A 21,386-nucleotide genomic window follows, 5' to 3' on the forward strand; every position below is an offset into this window, starting at 1 on the left:
TTGGGTCTTGTTTAACCACATGAGGTTCCCAAGGACCCAATTCTTGAGCTTGTCCGGGTCCCTCTGGATGATATCCTGTCTTTCAGGTGTGGTAACAGCACCACTCAGCTTGGTGTCATCTGAAAATTTGCTGAGGGTGCACTTGATGCCTCTGCCTTTGCCATTAATGAAGGTATTAAATAACACTAGTCCCAGTGTAGATCCTCGAGTGATCCTCTAGTGCCTGGTGGGACTCTGAGCCATTGACCACTACCCTCTGGATGTGACCATTCAACCAATTCCTAATCCACCCAACAATCCAACCCGTCGAATCCATCACTCCAGTTTGGAGAGAAGGATGTTGGGGGGGGACCATGTCACAGGCTTTACAGAAGTCCGGATAAATGACATCTGTAGCCCTTCCTTATCCACTGATGTAGTCATTCCATCATAGAAAGCCACTGGTTGGTCAGGCAGGATTTTCCCTTGGTGAAGCCATGCCAACTGTCTTGAATCACCCCTCCATCCTCCATGTGCCTTAGCACAGCTTCTGGGAGGATGTGTTCCATGATCTTTCCAGGCACAGAGGTGAGGCTGACAGGCCAGTAGTTCCCAGGATCATCATTTCTACCCTTATTAAAGATCAACGTACAATTTTCATCATACAACAATGATCAACAACCTGAAAAATTGGCACAGGGTGCTAGACAGTCTTTAAAAAAAATAACCGTGGTATAGCCGATAAGAACAAAAAAATCATTATATATATTTTTTTTGTGACAAAATCCATTGGATGTTCTTTTTTCTAAGATGAAAGACAAATGAACTAATACACTGTAGTGTGTTATCCATTCTTCCAATTTTCAAATGAAAGTGTATTAAAAGAAACACTGATTTGGAGTCTTATATTTGAAATTAATGGTCTTGCAGCAAATATTTCCTACTTTACATGTCTAAACCTTTTCAAAGATTAAAGGAAATTAGTGTTGGGGCATTTCATTAATTGGTCACTTTAGCAAGAGGAAATATGGGACTAATTTCATTTACATGGATTAAGAAATGTGTCAGTTTTTCCATTCTGTCTCTCTAGGGCATATTTTTACTGCAAGGCCTGTCATGATGACATCACGGATCCCAAAAGGATAAAAAAATGTGGCTGCAAACGGCGTAAGTAATATTTCTATCCCTCCCTTCCTCTCCTTTTCATGAACTGTTCAGCCCTGAAGAGTACCTGTACATGTGTTTACATGTTTTGCACATTGGTACAGAAAAACTAAGAAATAAATGCATGGCAGCATAGTAAGTGCTATTTGGGTTTCTGAAGTCCGTATGTTTTTATTATACTTCACACCACTCAGACCTGTGTCTTCATTGAAAAGTAAATTAAAGTCCAAAGCTAACAAAACCTGAAGAATTAAGTCAAGCTAGATCTAAATGTGGAGGTTTCTGAGTTAAGAATTAGCCAACAGTGAAGTTTTTCTCTCATTCGTAACATGCAGAAATTAATTTCAATAGTTTTCTGTTAAGTAAAGAACTTCTATCTGTCTTGGTGAACCTGATTCTGCAAAAGAAGAAACTAGGGAATTATACTCTATCATATAGCTATTGAAATAAATTTTTGTTGAAATAAATTAAAAGTTTTACTGGAGGAAAGGGTTGTCTGGAAGAAATTAAATGTTAGCGCCTCTGACACATATCCTTTTAGCTGTAATGCTAATATTAGGTTAAGTTCTTAAACTGTTTGGACAGTTTTTTATGAAGCAATAATTGAGTTTTCGAATGGAGATCAGACTTTGCATCTGCATTTCTATAAATATATAGCAGTCAGCATTTTACCTATATATACTTTGAAAGGACCTTTTCCAGGAACTATCACAACCACATTTTGGCCAAAGATGTGTCTGACCCATGCATATTTGTAATACCGATAGCAAAATGATTTAGGAATCAATTCTCATTGAATATATAAATATTTATGTGCATTCCATGGTGTTCTGCCATGAAAAAGATCATTCAGTTCAAAGTACTGATTAGGTAAATTGAAAGATATCAGAAGAATTTGATCATGCCTATTTTACTGTTACTTTTAAAAGGGAAAAAACTCTCTTATTTATTTCTTGAGTCTGCGTTATCAGTGCACTATTTTAGAGGATGGAAGAAAGCCTAAGCTGAACATTCTCTGCCTTTTGGAGTGCCTGAAATGGATTAATTCTTTAAGATCATTTTAAAAAGAAAAAAATTATCACTGGAGATTTTTTAAAAAAACTCCTGTCCTCCAAAACACCAAGAGTGTGGAACAATAGTATGATAGCGAGAAAGCAGCTGGAACTGACAGAAAATGGTATTTATCTTCCCAGTAGCCACAAGGAGAGCAAAGCACATGGAAAGCATGCCTGATGTGGAAGGAATGTATGCATTGCCTAACATATTGGAAAAAAATTGTTCAAGAACAGTTTATCCATGTGAGAATGTGACCTTTGAACTGCTGCCAAAGCCAATGAGTCTGCTGAGTAAGTTCTGGTAAAGCCAGTTACAGATGCCTCAGGGTGCCTGTAACTCTCAAATGAAATCTTTTATCCAAATTACTCAACAGTTAAAGAGAAATATGTTACCTGTTTAATTTTATCTGGTTCTGTCAGGAAAAAAAAAAAAAAAAAAAGACCTATTTTATTTCTATTTTCTTCTCTATTCCTCCTTCACATGGTGTATGCTTTTTAAACATGTCCTGCTTAAAAAAAAAAAATAAGTCCCAAAGATCTCGCAGTTTAATGTTTAATGTGAGATCTACAGTTTTCATTGTCATGTTAGAAGATAGGAATCAGGAACTCACATTATAAAGCCCTTTATTATACATTAATGAGAATCAAAGTAGCTTTCTCAGTACTTTGAGCCCTGGGAGGAGACAGGGTATGACCCAGCCAACACAATGGATATTGTCAGCAGTAAGGCCATGGAGAGGCAAGAGTAACAACTTCTGTAAGGTGCAGTCGGAAAGGTTACAAATGGCATGGTCACACATATCAGTCCAATAAATGAAAAGGTGTTGGGCAGGTAACAAACAGAATGATTGAGTTAGTGAGGCAAAAGAAAGAGGTGGCTGTCCGAGCTGGTTCAGTGAGCACTGAACACCAAGGAGGGAATGCTCTGAGTCAGGTGAAAAGTAATGATCAGTGAGAATAAAATCTTAAATTTCTCTTTCATTGTCTCCCCTCTCCTCAGTCTGCCCTCTCTCCTCCTGTTTCCTAGGCATGCAAGAGGTAACAGATACCATGATAGCAGGGAGCCTTTAGTAGAGCTGAGAACAGCTTTCAATGAAAAGTATGCTCACAAGTGTTAGAAATAAGGCAATTGCTTTGCTTTTAAAGAGCTATCAGTCAGCAGAAAAATTAAATGAAAAATTTCATCAGTAATTAGTGATTTTTGGTTCTCAAATTTTGTTGACAATTTTGAGATCCCTTTTATGGGACCTGCTTTTTGGGTTTGGTTTTGTTTTTAAGGTAAGTCTTAAGTGCAGTCTGTTATTCACATAAAATGTTTTAGCTTTCAAATCACTAATCACTTTTGAAAAACCTTAGATGTGTTTTCCATCTGTAAATGATGCAAATCATTGGTCTTAAAAATGCAGTTCTAACCAAAACAAAGCATAAATTGAGAAAACTTTTCCCCTGTTGAGTTAGGAAGCTGTCAACTGCTCTGTCAACATCTAATAGATCACTATGTCAATTTGATTTTCAAGACATTGCACACATATGTATCTACACAGATCTACATGATAAATAACATACTTTAATGAGTAACATAGTAATTAGAAGCAGCAGAATGTGGAAAATATGTAAGATGAAAGGAAAGGCTGTATATAAAAATATTGTCACATTCAGGTGAATTAAATGTGAAAGAATATCTTTACATGGAAAACGTTAATTATGGTGGCATTAATTAATGTGGCTTCCCATAACACTTAAAACCCACATTCTTTAATAATGCATCTGAGGTTGCACTTCAATTTATATACTTTCTGAATATTAGCTTGGGGTATTGTTGGGGTCTAAACGTGAGTCTGACCTACATAGCCATTTGTCCAAACTTATTAGGCCTAATATTAATAATTCAGGGAAGATGAGTACTTTCTACAAGGCCAGGGATAATTCATGTAATCCTGCTTTCATTTTGCAGTTTCTTTGCCATCCTTTTCTCCTTACCCATCCCCACTCCCTGAATAACACATAAACACTGATGGCATATTTTCCAAAGAAATACTTGTGTGGGAATTTTATTTGCAGATTGTCAATTTTTTTTTAATGTTTTCAATCTCTTTCCTATACCATTTAACTGTAGTTTTTGCAGCAAGAGGCCAAATATATGTATATATTTATATAAAACGCAACCACGTTGGGATGAAATCTGTAAACTGGATGACCTGTTCCTCCTGTTTCTTCCATTTTGTGCAACAGCTGTGGTCTAATTATGTATATATTTTTTCCAGTGACAGTGCTTGCTGTGAACGGTGGGGGTTGAACCCCAGAGGGGACATATCATGTGTACGTTGATGTGTTTGAAGGAATTTCTTGTAATCAATGACAATTGACAAACTTTTGATTTATTTTTCCTCTTGCTGCCTTGGAACACGGCCCCTACTATATTTTAACTGCACACTGATAGTGATCTATTGTGAGTAAAAATGGGTTCCCTGTAGCCCAGAGTGCGGTCCAACCTGTCTTTCTCTAGCAGAGAGTATTTTTGTTCAGTATTTTGGTTCTTTTCTTTATTTATGTTGCATGTAGCAGTGACGTCATACCCACAAGTTTCTCATCGTTTACACCAATGGAGATTAGGGTGACGTTGAAGAAAATACAGCAGTTTCCCCCTCTTCCACCTATTTGCCCCTTTTTTCCACAAGCTCACATTTTATCCCTATTTGAAAATGAGATCTTGGCAAAAGTTTCCTTGAAATTATTCTAGAGATATCTCATGAATTTTTAGGGATATTGGTTAGGCTGGGGTAATTGCCACTATAGCACTGTTTGCCTGGTTAAGTACAATTCAACTGTCAGATCCTTGTTCAGTTTTTTGGTACTTTGTCCTTTCCATTGCACAGCTGACACAAAGAGTAACACAGCAGTTTTTTAGTGTCCATATCTAACTTTTTTCTTCCCAATGACGGAAAAAAAAAAGAGTTATGGGGGAAAGCCAGACAATGAATTAAAAATGTGGCTTTTAATGTATAAACCCAGAGGTATCTTCAACAGGAAACAAGCTGCACTGATTATTTTCCTGAGCTTGCTGGTCATTAGTTACATAAGCAGACACACACTGACTTTTCAGGACCTTAGCTGTAAGATTTTACATTATTATTTTTACAGAATATGAACTTTATGGACCACTTCATGTCAATCTAGGTCATACCACTTAGAAGTGTACAGAATCTGTGAAGGCTCTCGTCAGCCACTTTCAGTGTGTACACTTGTGGTAAACACAGCATTGGGGACATGGAAAGAATTTGCTGCCTAGAAATACAAGTGTTGCAAAGAAATGTCCTGATTATAGGGCAGTGTTGGGATTATATGGGCTTGTTCTTTCAAAGAGCAAGGGGAATCGAGTTATCTCATAGCTGCAGTGCAGAGTTTCTGTGCCAGATTGAAGATGTAACTTTACTGTGTAACTGCAGCTATTCTAAGTAAAGGAGGCCATGAAACTTAAACATTTTACTAGATGTTCTGAATTTATTGTATTCTATACACTGTAGGACCTAGCAAAGAATCAAGGAAAAAATTATGCTCTTGATAAAGTTGTGGCCAACTTGAAATTATGGTGGCCTGCATTATGATTATCATTTTTTACTATTTATTTTATTGTTGTGCCTGCAAACTACACTAAAGGATTGAGATACTTTTGTGGAAGAAAATATTCAAGGATAGAACAGAAATTTCTCCAAACATCTTTTTTAGCCAGTAGAATGACACAGCAGAAAGATGAAGCAGCATGAAAAAGGCACATTGTGAAACAGGTCATCATGATAAGAATCAATAATAAAACATAACCTAATTTCTATGGATGAAATGGTGAATCCTATTGACTTTGAGGCGAAATGCTGGAAGTAATCTGGATTTATCTGAAGCAATATATTTATTTCAAATATGATCCTGTGTTGAGACCTTTCTGAACTAAAGAAATTTGTTTAAATAGTAATAAATAAACAAATAAAGGAGTTATTCATGCTGTGAAAGAACTAGAAAAGAAAAGGTCATGTAGTTTTGATTTGGTTTTTTCCATTTCCCCAATAGCTTCAGTTTGTTCAGAAATGCAGTTTGCTTTGTGAGTACACTGGCTGAGAGTCTTCTTTGAGGTAATGAAAGAAAGGTCGTGATCAGATTTGAAAATTAAAATGAATTGGTCTATAAACGTGCCACTACATCAAAATCCGTGAGTCATTCTTATATCTACTAAAATAGGGGAAAATGTCCACTCAGATCTCCTGCTGTTTTTACAATTTTGACATAGAACAGCACCATGTGAATTGGAGCAAACAAGTAACCAGTTGTCTTTGATGGCAAAAATTGCAAGACAGTAAGCAAGCTCACTTTTTTTGTCTTGAAGTTGTCTTGTAAAAATTAAATAATGGAGAGATATCCTTGCCTGTTGTGTTAAGGTCAATAAATTCTCACAAATAGTTTAAGGTACACTGCTGTACTTTTCAGGAAGCTGAAACTGTGCTGGGGGAAGTCCTGTCTGTGTTTCAGTCTCATGATGCTAACCAGCATTGCTGAGAGGCGATCACATCGGTCTGGTCCGCCCTTTAATGCTGATGATTTTTCACTCATAGTTTGGATCATGAGAACTTGATGAATTGAAATGACACCGTGCATTTCCAATTCTAAAGTGTATTGGAACCTTTTTTGTACCATTCGGTGGTCAGGAAACTTCCCGTTCCTGCTCCTAAGCAGCTGCTGCCTGAGAGAGATCCACTAGATGTCCTCGGAGCTCCACTCTGGCTAGGGCTGAGCCCAGGGAAAAGCGCCGTAGTGATGGGAGCAGTACCAGGATGGGGTACAGCCTATGGTTTAAAAAAAGAAAATCAGGAAAGAAGAAGGGATACTTTGTTCCGCTTTCTTTAAAGAAAAAGAAAAAAAAAAAAAAAAAAGAAAAAGGAGCTGTTCCTTGACATTTTAGGTAGAGAATAATCTGAAGTTTCCTTTGCTTATTTTTGCAGCTGGAAATATTTCCCATTACTGTTTGTGAACTCTAAGTAACACTTCAGATCCAGACAATCTACACATTTTAAGTGTACTTTTTTGACTGTCTGAGATCAGAAAGTAAGGTATTGAGAGAAGCTTAGACATCTAGGGACCTATTCTTTCTTCTATAGAATGGAAGGCTACTGCCTTCTGAGAAAAATTACATCTAAAAGTTTCTAAAAGTATTTATTTACTTTATAAGTAACTGAAAGAAATTTTTCTCTCCTTTTTCTCTTAATGAGTAGTTCATATAGGCCTTGTTTTGTAAATTATTTAAGCAGTCTTATCTTCATGTCCATTAAAACTTCCCCTGATATTTTTACTGATTAGTTTACAAATGCTGTGTGATTGTCATCATATTAAGTAGAAGGATCTGTTCTTTTTTTTTTTTTTTTCCTATTTATTATGCAATTGAAAATAGGGAAGTAGTTTCCTTTATGTCCCAACTTACATTTTCATCAGTATCAAATAACAATTCTATTTAACATTTAGAACACATCTAGGAATACAAATGAGTTGATTCTTACACAGATTCTACAGGTGTCAAATAAATTTAACACTCACCCAGAGGCTGTTCTTAAGGTCCCCCTGTCTCTCTGATGATTCCCATTTTCTGTTAATGTTTATGGAAGTTTTCTAGAAAATGCTATGTGTGTGGCTGAACCATTTAAAATCATTTCTGTCCTGTCTTTGATCTTGTCACTAGTCATCCCTACTAATAATGTGTGTTTTGTTTTATTTAAAATAAGTATTGTATTTGGTATGAATGTAACTGACTATAAAGGAATGAAGAGTAACAGCATGTTTTCTTTCCAAAAGTTATTGCTCTGATATGCAGTTGCTTATATACTGGTTGAAACCCTTATAGCAAGTCCTTTCTGCTACTTATATTTCCAGGTCCAAGCCTGTTTCCTGCATGTAAATGATGTGAAATATTCAAATGATGATGCATGATCTCCAGAACAACTGACAATAATAGTTAAAAACAGTCCCTGAGGGGCATTGCTTTTGAGAAACGCCATCATGTCCTTCCCCTATTGAAGAGAAGGCCTTAAATTTCCAACTTTATTGGTTTAAGTCTGATGAAAATGATACTGAAAGTTTTCCTTCCCAGCCTTCTTTGCCCTTAAGGATGATTCTTTTTAATTTTCATAAATGTGTCCTATCCTATTATTGACTGTTGACAAGATATGGCCGGAAGTAAATGAAAACCAGGGACTGTTACTAACCAATGACACAGCAGTTGAGAATTCCTGAGCAGTGTGTTTTGCTACAGTGTTTGATTAGAAAAAGTCCTTCAAAACAGCTATAATTACAGCAAAATGGGCCTGCCTTTTACCTCACCTACTGTTAGTGTGTCTCACAAATGCCCTTTATTTTTCTTTCATTTCCTTAAAAAATAAGAAAGTAGGCATACTGGAAAGACTGTCACACCTTTGGTAACTTATTTCACTTTTCTTTTGCTGTCCAACTTTTCAACTTTAAAGAACATGTTGGGAAGAATTAGACAGAGGGAAAACATGGGAAAATGCTGTTTTGAATTTTCTGTGTAGTTTGAATGTGTATGCATCAAAAGCTGCAGTGGAAACCTTCTTACTAAAAGCCAAGCTCTGAGGAATGATGTACCATGCAATGAACAAGCCTGATGCTGCATGATGAATTTCTGAACAGCTGTAAGATAACTCTACTAGGATGCTAAAAGAACATGGCATTAGTCATGTGAGCAAAGTTTTAGAGGAATGGAGTCGCTGCTGAAGAGATCACTCATTCATCTCCCTCAATGCCTGTTTTCCACAATCATAATGTTACCCTTGCTTGACAAGTATACTGTATGGCAAGCCATCAAGGCCTTAGAACAGGACTTGACCCATTTGAGTGATTTCAATCCCTCTTTCCTGGTGACTGTGGGATTAAGAAACTGGAAAAAAAAATTCTTTTAAATTTAATGTCATTATCATAATGAAAAAAAGACACCCTAAACTGAAGGTACAGGCCAGAGAAACATTACCTTTTTTTTGCATTCACTTTTAAGGTTTTGTTTTTGCCTGTCAGTGTTGTTTTGTTTTTAGTATAATTGAGTCAGTTCAATCTAAACCATTACCAAAAGTTGGTTCAGTGCAACATGTGAAACAATCTAAATGGCCTTTGGATTTCTTGAGACGTAAATATACCTGATTCAGATGACGTAAAAATTGCAGGATGGTAATTATACATGCATTTATGAAGTAGGATGCTGTATATTTCCAGAAACACATAACAAGGATATTCAGATGACTGAAAGATAAAAATGTTCTGTCTAACCTGTTTTGGAATTAACATGTAGTTCTACATTCAGTTATTTTGTTCTTGATTGACTTTTGCATCCAGAGCAAAAAACATGCCAATGATTGGTTCAGCATGTTTCAGTGGACCAATGCTTTGTGTCCTTTTGGTGATGCCTTATTTGTGAACTGATCTTAATGTCAAGCATATTTACCATTTTTAGTTTTGTCTCTTATATGGGCAAATTTTGGTATTCTGTCAAGAGTTAATTTGAATTCCTGAAGATACAATGTAAGCAAAGTAATTTTTTTGGAAAATTTTATTAGTATCTTGTAACTCTTTAATAATGTGTGATTAATTGCAGTAAAGGAGTTCCTTGGCACAGTTTAATACAGACAAATTGTTATCATACATTTAAGAATAAATATATTTATATATGTATATATATGTGTGTATATGTGTAATGCATATGTGTGTATGAGCGTGTGTATGTAAGAATATATGTGTATGTATGTTTTTGTGGGTGTATACATACATATATATATATTTATATATAAAGAAATCTCTGATTTTTACAGGAAACAGGATAGACCAAAAGTATCTAATGGACTAGCAACTGTTGTTGTCACTTTAACCCAATGGTATTAATTGTGCCAAGGGAAAACTATATTCTTAGAATTCTGTGCTTTTACTGTGTTCTATTTTGATCCAAACACTTGACTGTAAACAGTAATTCTTCCCCATGACTGCGGTCACCCTCTAAGACTGAATAGAAATAAAGAGCAATTTATCTTTTGCCCTGCTTCTAATGTACAGCCAAAGTGTTATCAATAATCTCATTGCATTTTTTTTTCCTGGGTCAAGACTGTTAACATTAACTAAGGCCTGTATTAAATCCCTTAAATTACCTTCCAGCTGCCTTGTTATATATATAACCTTGCCATTAACCTGCTGCTCTTCCTCTCCTCCCATCCAACACATGGTTATAGCCAAGATGTCCATCTACAAGAGAATGAGACTGGCATGTTGTTTTGATTGCGGACGCTCTGAGCGTGACTGCTCTTGCATGTCAGGCAGTGTACATAGTAACATGGACACCCTTGAGAGAGCCTTCCCACTTTCTTCTGTCTCTGTTAATGATTGCTCCACCAGTTTACGTGCCTGTAAGTTTTAACACCAACACATGCTGTTCCATGTCTGTGGTGTCTGTGGTATCATCCCCGTCTTGTGTCGTGCATTATAGTCTGTGAGTTTTACTGGGCTGATGCTTTTTTAAAAAATCAACCCCAAATTTGATTACAGCTCTGTATTTATATTTCTGTTTTTATTTTTAATGCAAAAAAATGTAAATCATTATTTTGCTTTGTGTGCTCTTTATGAAGCATCCTCTTGCAATAGCCTGCAGGACCTTAGTAGTACAGTGTGGTGACACCTTTTCTATTTGATTAATACAATACAAATTGTCATTAATTAAACAAGAAGTGCTTCAGTGGAGGACCAGGCCTGTGTCTTAATCTGTGACTGGTGCCAAGTGGGTAGCTTTAATAATGCTGGCACTAAAGCACCACGCAATGGGCAGTGGATAAATATACAGGATAAAATGTAGTAGCTGAACTGTAGTAGCTAGAACTCTATTCTGTGCTGCCACTTTTATCATTAATTTTGTTTGTAACCCTTCTCAGTAAGGCAGGGTTTTCCATTTAAAACTGAAACCACAGAAATGCTTGTACTTTTTGTAGTGCTTTTTAGAAAAACTAGCCTGATGCAAATCCCTGGGACAAATGTTTTGAAATTAAATGTAGAATATGTTCCATAGGACAGTAACATTCCGGAACATGCCCTGAAGGTTTTTTTGAAAGATCAGAGTTGAGAGGGGAAAGACAGGGAACCTAGAACAATTCTGCATGGCCATTAATTCTTTGGACAAACTGTAGGGACTCCAAAGCTTGGATTATCATTGTGATGTCAACAACTGGGGAAGATTGTTAAATGGCTTTTTTGTTTGTTTGTTTGTTTGTTTCATTTTCTTGTCCTCTTTAGCTATTCTTAACAGGCAAAACTATGTCTTGGGACAGGAGCAGTTTTCCTTTCCCTACCCAAATGGCAAAGAAAAGCTATAAAATTGTTCAGGTACATCTATGAGTATACATTGGGATTTTGATCAGGAAGCATGTCCATTTTACAAGGCAAGTCATTATGGATGAAAGTGCCTTCCACTATGAAGAATATGATGTAGTTAGTAGATTATGCACCTGGTTGTCTTTTGGTACCATAGGTATTGCAGTATGTAGTCCAGCTGGTGAATGACTTTGCTTTAACTATTTTGACTTATGAACTGTTTTTCCAGTCACAAATATAACAATCCTATAATTGGTTCTATTTTTTTTGTCTGAAGACTGTGTTAGTTAAAAAGTATTCTAATAGGATTTCTTGGAGATTTTACCAAAAATCATTTCTCTCTATTGGTGTATAAGCACTCTGAACATCCTAGTTATCTACTTGTTTGCAACTCATGTATCACCATAAGGTGGATGGTTTCTAGTTTTAAGTCCTGTTCTAAATCACAGGAGGTTTTATCCTTTAAAGTGACTTTTATCAGGGTAAAATGTAGCAAAACATTTTTTTTTAAGAAAAGTGAACATGAAACCTTCCTGTATTGAGAATTGCTGCGGGCAGTTTTTTAAGCAGTGCAACAGCCTCAGTAACACAGTGTGTGGTAGAGTTTGTATGAATACGGACTGGTACAGAGAGTATGGGGCTGGGTCCTGGCACTGGTGTTAACAGCAACCAGATTAGGATAAATTAATCTGTCCCCTGCAAGTGGGTAGAATTTCTACCATTAGCACTGCTTGGCAAGGAAAGAAAAACTAATTTGTAGGTTTACTATAGCTTTCAAGTCCACTTAAGACTGTACAGAGGCAGATAAAGTAAACATTTTTGATTGTGTTGCCTGCTGAGCCAAAACCCTCCACAATAATGGTATTATTTCCAACAAAAGCCAATGCTTTTTGGGAAACATGTTAGAGCTATGTTATATTTTGAAGGATAAGTGATATTGACAGCTTTGAGGATTTTTAGCATCCTATCCTTCAAGGGCCTTTTCCCCCCTTCATCACTCCATCAAATCAAAAGAGATCTCAGTCTTCCCCTTGTGAGACTAGTCACCTTTGACTGTTAATAATAAGTACAAAAATCAATACCAATTCACACTCTTTGCAAAGCAGCATAAGCCTTTCTTTTCCAATTAAAAAATATATATATACACGCAACGTTGCACTGGCAGGGCTTCAATAGAAATCAGTGTGTTTTCTTTGCAGTGCACAGGGGTCGTATGATGCCCATCTTGACAGAGCTAGTTAGCTCAAAGAATGGTGGGGAGAGTCAGCTTTTCATTAAATATGAGCAGATGTGAAATGTAGAGTGTTTGACAATTAGAAATGGCAGCAGCAGGGCCCCAGAATCAAAGTGAGGTCAGATTGGTGGATCAGATTACCTCTCTTACATTCTTTAGTTGTTCTGAAAATCATTTTGAATTAGTGTCAGTGGAGCCATGATGGGTTTTGCCCTTTGTCTTTTATGCTACGACTGTATTGTTTCCCCAGACACTCATTAAAGGTCATTATACTATTACAGGGCTTGCTTTGGTCGTGGTGCCCCAGTTCAGTTGGTTTGCTTCTACAATTGCTTAATGCACTTCTTTCTTTCTTCCCTTTTTTTTTTTTTTTTAAACTTTTGATTATAAAAGCAGGGTTTTTTTCCAAGGTAAATAAAATCACAGACCACTGTATGAAGCTTCTTGAAACAATGAGTAGTTTTTGTAAGAACTAGTGCTGTTCCTAAAAATCAGATGTTGAGTAGAAGATATCAATTTACATATTCAATGATGTACACAGGATTTAGTCTACTAATTGTATAATCTGCAGAGAAAGTAACACTTGCAGTGTATTTTCCACTGTGAATGAGTCTCTCTGTTATTATATTGTTGTTTCTACTTTCAGCAAATGAAAATCATGTTTTGATTAAGTATAATTACATTAAAAGAGCTTTTGACTTTATAGGCTGTTTTCTGGAAAATTGCTTATAATTCTTCTAAATGTAAGGAAAGAGAATTTTAAGTCTTTTTTTGTGTCTACATTTTTTCAGGTTTAGCTGTATTTGGTAGATTGCTACATGAACAGCAAATGGTCCAAGGACTTTTTGCACTGTAGACTCAAGTAAATTAGAGTGAAGAGAGGCACTTAGCCACTGAAAAACCTGAGGTGGTTTATACAATGAAATTATCTTATTAACAGTGTGATGTTTCTGCTTAGGTCTGTGCCAAGTCTTGGGGGATGCCATTCAAATAATTAATTGATACAGGCAGAATCTTAACCTGAACCATTTAATTTCTGTGTTTCTTCATCACCATATGGCTGTGCTTCTCAGAAACATGAAAAGTTCATGTTCCTAAAGGAAACCCTCCCTAAAGTTGTCACTGCACCCACTGCCATGGGAATGTATATTTCCAAGGATATTCTTGATATTAGGCCCAGACATATCTAATTCAGCTTGTAAGAAAACATGCTTTGGCATGCTCTGATAGTTCTGAGAAGCTTTGTGAAAGGACTTTTGCTTTGGTGAATATCAGGGATCTCTGGAGACAAAGGACAAGATTAATTATTACTGTATTTTGAATTCAGGGTTCAGCCCAGACTCTTAGACATCTTACATGGAAAGACCATGCTAAGACAAGTAGGAGAAAGCTTAACTTTTGAAAGTAGGCAAAGCATGTATGTACCTGTGTGCCAGACCCGCTTTAAAGCCATATATTCCATATAGTCTTCTAGTTTCAGCACATGTTTTATGCTGTACAGACAAGTTAGCAGCTGACTCTTTCTCAAAGGACCTAAAATCCCATTCTGCAAGATTAGGTGAACATTTTGGGTAAGGTTGGTAAACTGCACTGAAACTATATCTGGCAATGTGACCTTAGCAAGTTAGGCCAAGAAAACCTCCAGCTTCTTCATTGACCTGTGTTACTTTAGACTCTGCCTGTGTATCTTTGCAACTGAAAAAGCCAAATTCTATACTGAGAGCTGAAATGATGTATAACTTACTGATTTATCCAGAGAGATGGATGCATAGCACACGCAGACATTGGTCAGCATATCTAAAACCAGTTGTACAACTATGCTTGGGCTTTCTAAATGAGTTGACAGTTATTAAGTCCCAGGTTCCTGAATTACTGACTGAAAGGCCAGCATACTCTTTATTTCTCCTACAGTGCAAGAGAGTATCCTCTGCTTTCTACAGAGGATGTATCCTCTGCTGTTCTAACCTACTACTTCTCTAGTCCTGCTGTAGTAGCCAAGACAAGAACTACTTGCTGTCATGCATGAGTAGAGGTGAGGGAAAGGCAGGTATGTGACCTGTCAGGAGACAACTTTCAGTGCTAGAATCTTCTGTTCACCCCTTAGCAACAATGGTTTGCCTTTTGCAGGATGTGCATACCACCTTATAGCTAGAGACTATGAGATGCTCAGTCCAGCTATGCATATCATGACATTTACCTTATCTTTATAATGCTCTAATTATGACAAGGTGGGGTAGTACCATTGCTCTCTCCCACTACACACCTTTTCTGAGCTGTGAGACTTCTTCAGTGGCCACAGGAGGGAAGTAGACCTGTTTGCTTTGAAAACCTTACTTTTGCATATGCTGCATAAATCCTTTCTCTTTAATATAACCCACTGATCTCTCTGTGGCCACACTGTCTCATCTTTGTCCTGTATAAAAGGCCAACATTATGCCTTTAATGTTTTGAGGAAGAAGAGATTGAAGGAAGATATAAGCAATTTGGTCTTGGAAATTAAAACAATTGGGAAAGACAGATGCTCTCCTTTCTAAATGGTGTAAGGTCCTAAACAAGTGATTATTATCAGATTGTTGTGTTTTTTACAGTTCACTCCTATGGAGTGACCCCACCTCTGTATACTGGACAATGAGAGCACACCATGTTGTGTAGCCTAACTTTTTTGTTTGTTTGTTTAATGAGAGTAATGAAAATGGAACATTAGAATGAGACATAATTATTATTGGTAATAATAAATTACCAATAAATTGGTAATTCAAAGGCACAGAGAATATAAATAATAAGCCTATAAGCCTGTGAGTGAAATATTAATTTATGTAAAACTGGTTCCAAACATTGTCCTTTTAGGGTGACAGTTTTACTTCAGTTGTTTGTTTCCATGCATTCAGTGTTGTATTTATGAAAACTGATATGACTATGATGTTTCTTCGAAATACTTCTACAAGACTATGTTTTGCCTTTCAAAATACTGAAAATAATGTAAAAATGGATATCTGTGTTTATTTTGGTTACCAGTTTTTTGGAAAAAAATACTATTTTAGATAACTCAGTTAAGATACAAGTCCAGTACAACTGAAAAAGAAATCAAGCATGCACATCTTAACATAGTGTCTGTTGCTACTGGGGAATGAAGGGAATCACCTTCCTTAGCCATCCTCTCAGAATGAACCACTGTCAAGAAAGCTGGTATTGCTGAAACTGGACAGTGGGGTTTTAAAGTATAAAACCAGAAAATGGAACAATTGAAAAAAATACCACGGTGGGAGAATCCTGTGCTTTTCTATAGAGGTTCTTATGGTGTAGCCACTGTCACGAAGTCAAGCTCCATAGCCTGGTACTGGCAAATCAGAAGCCAGACACCATGAGATCTGCTTTCCTGGGACTGAAAATTACTGTTCTACTTTCAGACTTAATTTATATCTGCAGTTCTGCATAGCCTACTTTCTTTCCATCTTCTTCTTGTTGCAATCATACAAAAATGCTGGTGTTTCCACTAAAGAAGATAGGATGAGTTGTCTCAATAAATGCAATCACAATCTTAACTAGCATTCAAGAGCTGCTTGCTGCAACAGTGGTTTCACTGAGCCAACCCTTTGTCTGCCTTTCTTGCCCTCTTGATGTGCAGCCCTCCAGGTGATCCCTTCCTTGATGCAACTGTACTTTTCTCTGTATTGATAACATAGAGCTAGAAGCAGTGATCAGAATGGACTGGTATATGCCCTCATGAGACTCCAAGTATCTAAAGGGGGCGAAAAAGCAACATGAAACAATAGGTATTTTGCAATAGGTGACTCCAACTGTGTAGTTTGGCTCTAAGACAAAAAATCAATCCCTTTTATTGTTCTATACTTTAACAGAACCTGAGTGCTGCTAAATTATTTAAGCTTCTTTTGGGCATAGTATGAGCATATAGGTGAATACTGAGATGTAGACATGCAGTAGTAGAAAAAAAACCAGAACGACCCCTCCAAACCAAGCTGTTTTCAGACGGTAGAATGGTAAAAATGAGACAATCTTGCTTATTGCTAGATTATATAAATAATGAGGCATGCACTTTTTCAGATGAGTTTTGTGATGCAGCATATACCCCTATGCTGATGAGAGTGAGCTCTGCCCAGTTTGTGATGTCTGTAATAAGGAGATAAACTCTCACATTGCTGTGGGATGGAGGTGCTGCTAAGTTTAGCGATGAAACCTTTGAAGAATTGGGGTAGTGGGGGAAGGAAAGATCAAGAAGTCTGCATTTAATTCCTTTAGGCCTTTCTGTTGAGTAGTGATTCTTGCCAGGGTCACAGGAAGGGACTAGTGAGTGGCTTGCTTTTATGGGGACAAGCTAGGAAAGGTGCTGTCTGTATCCTGTGGAGTGAATTTAGCAGAGGTTCTTATGCAAGGTGACATGGAAATTATGTTTGCATTTTTAGTTCCTGAGTGTGGCTGGTTGTCATGAAACTCACCATGACAGTTTCTTACCACCAGGCAGCAGATTCTTCTGTTACCTCCTTGGTGTGGGACAGATGCTGGCCGGTTAGGTCTCCTTCTCTACTGCTTCCGAGCTATTTCAAGCGACAGATGCCAGAGCTGGCTCAGTTTCAGCTTGAGCATTTCTGTCATAGCCCTGCCTTGAGCCCAAATTCTGACCTTTACTATATGAAGTAAAGTATTTATGAACAAGCAGTGGCTTGATCCAGAGCAGGCTTAGAGCAAATGTCAAGTGTCAAGTCAGTCTCCTGCCTCCTTATACCACCTGCATTAGGAACCTGGATTAGACCCTAGACTACAGCATTGACTGCCTTAGGCTTTATGGGTCTGGAGAGACATAACTTATTAACAAAGAGTTATGAAATTTTTATCAGTTTTATAACGCAATGTAAATGCCTTCTATGAATCTACATTGTATTCATTATCATTTAAAACGTTAATTAAGTCAAAGATGCATTTAATTTAGTTCTAAATGTGCCTTTGGGAGGAAGCTTTTTAAAACAGCTGCAGGATTGAGAAGCTCATTGATGCTGGGAAGTTGTTAGTACCATTTTTCAGGATAGGTCCCCCAATTTGATTGCCATTTTGACTCTTAGCTAGTTTGTGTGGATGTTATTGGGCAAGGTCTCAAATTAATATTAGAACAACAACAGCAGAAAACTATCAGCTCATGCTAATCCCAGAGACAATTTGATAGGTAATTCATGTTCTTTTCTAATTACTTCAAAACTAAAAATTTTGATTTGTAAACCCTGTACATCTCATACTCTTGTTGTAATTTATTTTATTTTTATATTCTTATTGTTTGGCTCTTTTTATAATTCAAGAAAAAAACATGTTCACTGACTTGGAATGTTTCCCCTCAGATTGAGAGAAAAAGAAATGTTCTGACCTAGGTTTTACACATTTCATGTAATCTGAAGGTATTGTAGTGTGTAGAAGGAGGTGCTCATTGAAGTATACACCAGTATAGTTTCAACATATAAAGTGGAATGCAGTTTAGTAAAAAACCTTCTAGAATGAAAGCCCTTGCATTATATATAGCAGTGTTTTTGCTTTTGATGCAGTTTCATGTAAAAACAGGAGAAAGATGGAAAAAATCAAACACAGTGGATCCATCATCTGATTATTCCATGAGACCCCTGGCATATTTGATGTGTGCATACCTTCAATCAGGTCAGTAGTGACATTAGTAGTCACTAATATAAATATTATGTGGCTCATACTTCTAGAACTGGAAGCAGGGGCAGCCAACCTATTTCTTACCTAGGCTAGGAGCATCGACTGAATTAGAACCAGAGATCTTCAGATTTTATCAGGGTCAGAGTGGGTCCAGCAGAGTGGTTCAGCCCCAGTCTAGAAGTCAGAAGCAACTTACAAGACAATTTTTCTGGGTCTTTGTATTTTCTACTGAGTACCTAGAACCTTCTGGGGTATTTGCATATGCCAGGAAACACAACCTCTTGAATTATTTATGTTCTGCATGAAAAGAGGAGGCTGTTGTCATGTAACTCCATATGTGGTTCTTGAAGTGCCACCAAACAAGCACCCATGCGGTATTGTTGCTTTGATTTGGGTTATAGTAGGCAGGAGGGAGTTGGACAGAACACATGAGGAAAAGTTTTAATTTATTTTTAAGAAATCATAAATATATTTATTTTAGCATGTTAGTTCTTAACTGTTTGATAATACCCTTTATAATAGGTTAAATTTTAGTCATCCTTTCACTTTTTGAGACTATTCACCAGCTTCTTTTAGCGTTCTTTTTTTTTATAATACAATGATGTATCTTTCCTTATGATACTTTACTTATTATTGAATGCTGTAAGTCTGTGATTCACTTATTATCAAAGATTTTAGGGAACATCATGTGTGCTACCTCACACAGACATGCTTCACTGATACGGATCAGGTCTTGTTAGTACAGTACTATTATTCTGAAAAGGAAGGGTGGAAAAAGCCTTATTACTGTGTAAGATGTGTCCAGTGTTATCTGGTCAAACACTCCTGTGTGCATTTTAGTTTGACTGGAAATTTTACCTAGGCAAATGGGAAACAAAAATGCCCCAAGGCAAAGATCCCAATCTTGACTGTGCCACCAACTTACTACGTGACTATAGGTCTTTTTCCCCTCAGAGACTGAAAATACTGTATTCTTAATCTATTATTCTATATTATTACACTGTGTGCTAAGAATTGCTTTGAGATCTTTACACTTTGAAGTCCTAAATACAAACCTGAATGTCCTTTTGACATAGTTATTCCCCTTCAGAGGCCAATTTTCAGATTTTCTGATCTTTGCTTAAGAAGAACATAGATGCACAGCAAGAACGAGAGGAGAGTGAAATGGGGCACATGACAGAAAGAAGGTGTGGAGAAATTACCATAACTGCCTTGCTGCTGTCTAATTTAGAGAGGTTTAGAAAGGGTATACTATCTGAGAGGGCAGGAATAACTTGGGTTTATCTGCATCAGCAGAGAACTGTCTCTGCTGCCATATTTTTTAAATCATCTGAAGTTTTTAGCTGCTTCTGAACTTTAATTGGAATGCAGAACTTGTTTACTGTATAGAACGACTGAAGGAAATCCAAAAAATCATTATAGCATCTTTGATCTTTGTCATGCAATTTTCTTTGTTCATTCTTGCATAAAAGATTTTGCTTGTGCTAAGCATGTTCCTTTCTCCATTCCCATGTTCCTGACGTTACCTGCACACTCTCACTCAGTGGTGTTATATGTTCCCTGACACAGCATGTCTGACAATACGGAGAGAGATTTTACATCACCATATGCTATGGAGGAACCCTGGCAACAGGAAATGGAGGCTCTGTTTTTGAGCAAACTCTTGCCAGAATGAACCAGTAGATGTGACATCTAACAATGGACATAGTTTAGTGTAAAATTAGCCCTCCTTATGTCACACTGAGATGATCCCTTATGAGATGTACTGCTCGGTCATTTGGTAGAAATAGCAGCTGTGACACATGGACAGTAATTTAGAGGTCAAGATAAAGATTTTCCCAGCTGGTAAAGTTTTATCAGCTGATAGAACAAAGATTCTTCTTGAGAATAAAAACAATTGCAAGTTTTGAGCCTGATGTAGAGATGATGCTTATTCCTGTTCCATGAGTAATATGTGATAAATCCATAGTTGCAAACTGATAGCATATTTCATTAGCAGGCATTTGTCCAAAGATTATTTTTTTATTTTATTCATGCTTTACCTCTTTTAGAATTATTCCTGATTTACCAGAACGTGCAAGGACTGCCAGGTTCTCTGTGATCAGTCAATCACAAGATGGGTGGCAGCAAGGAAGTAATACAGTATTTATTTAGAATTGTAGGGTATGAAAATGAATATAATTCACATGATGAGACAGCAGAAGGATGAGAAGAAGTGAGATGCACTGCTGAATAGAGCAGGATGTACTTTTCTGGCTTCCACTACAGATTGTCCTTTCCAACATCTGGGACATTTTCCCAAATTTTCAGATGACGTGCTAATATTTCTCATCAATAATGGACTTTGACTCCTAACCAGTCTTGTATCTTGTCTTGTTTTTAACAAGAAACAATTTTTTACTTGGTTCTGAACAAAGCCAGTAAGCTTTCCAATGACTGACATAGTTTGCAAACTCTTGGATGCTAAGAACTGCTTTTGATATTCCACAGAAAAAAGTATTTACCCTGTTGTGTGAGGTTGCACATTTTAAGAGTTCTATTGATGTTTTATTTTTGACAAATGATGTTTTGTGTAAATTGAGACATGAAAGTGTAATTTTTGTTTCATTTTACAAACAAATTTCTGCAGGGAATTAAATCAGTTTTCATTTGCTAAAGATTAAATTTTTCAGTAGTTCATAAAAGATGGAATTTTTTCCACCAAAACTTGTGTTCCATAGAAAAGTTATTCAAGGAAAAGCAAATAAATACATATATGAAGAATTTCATTATATATTTTTTGATTATTTGTATTTAAGAGTCTCACTGCCCTGAGTAACAAAGATATACCTTAACTGATTTCTTCAATCAGACAAAGGAGAAAAGATGAGAAGACAGTAGGGCTGGGACAGATATCATTC

At 36.8% G+C, this 21,386-nt stretch overlaps 1 protein-coding gene across 12 annotated transcripts in view; it reads left to right on the forward strand.

Moving 5' to 3' along the window:
- The window catches only part of KCNMA1 (potassium calcium-activated channel subfamily M alpha 1), a 439,539-nt gene that overhangs the window by 337,290 nt on the left and 80,863 nt on the right, over nucleotides 1-21,386 (forward strand). For 8 of the 12 annotated variants that reach the window (XM_082286462.1, XM_082286463.1, XM_082286461.1 and 5 more), the window contains 2 exons: nucleotides 1,070-1,146; nucleotides 2,337-2,489. In XM_082286462.1, the coding sequence (XP_082142588.1) occupies nucleotides 1,070-1,146; nucleotides 2,337-2,489 (230 nt within the window). The remainder of the gene's footprint in view (nucleotides 1-1,069; nucleotides 1,147-2,336; nucleotides 2,490-21,386) is intronic. The other 4 variants (XM_082286458.1, XM_082286464.1, XM_082286459.1 and 1 more) reach the window with 1 other exon arrangement.

This window comes from Coloeus monedula (genome assembly GCF_965178545.1).
Source record: "Coloeus monedula genome assembly, chromosome: 8".
NCBI classification, from domain to species: Eukaryota; Metazoa; Chordata; class Aves; order Passeriformes; family Corvidae; genus Coloeus; species Coloeus monedula.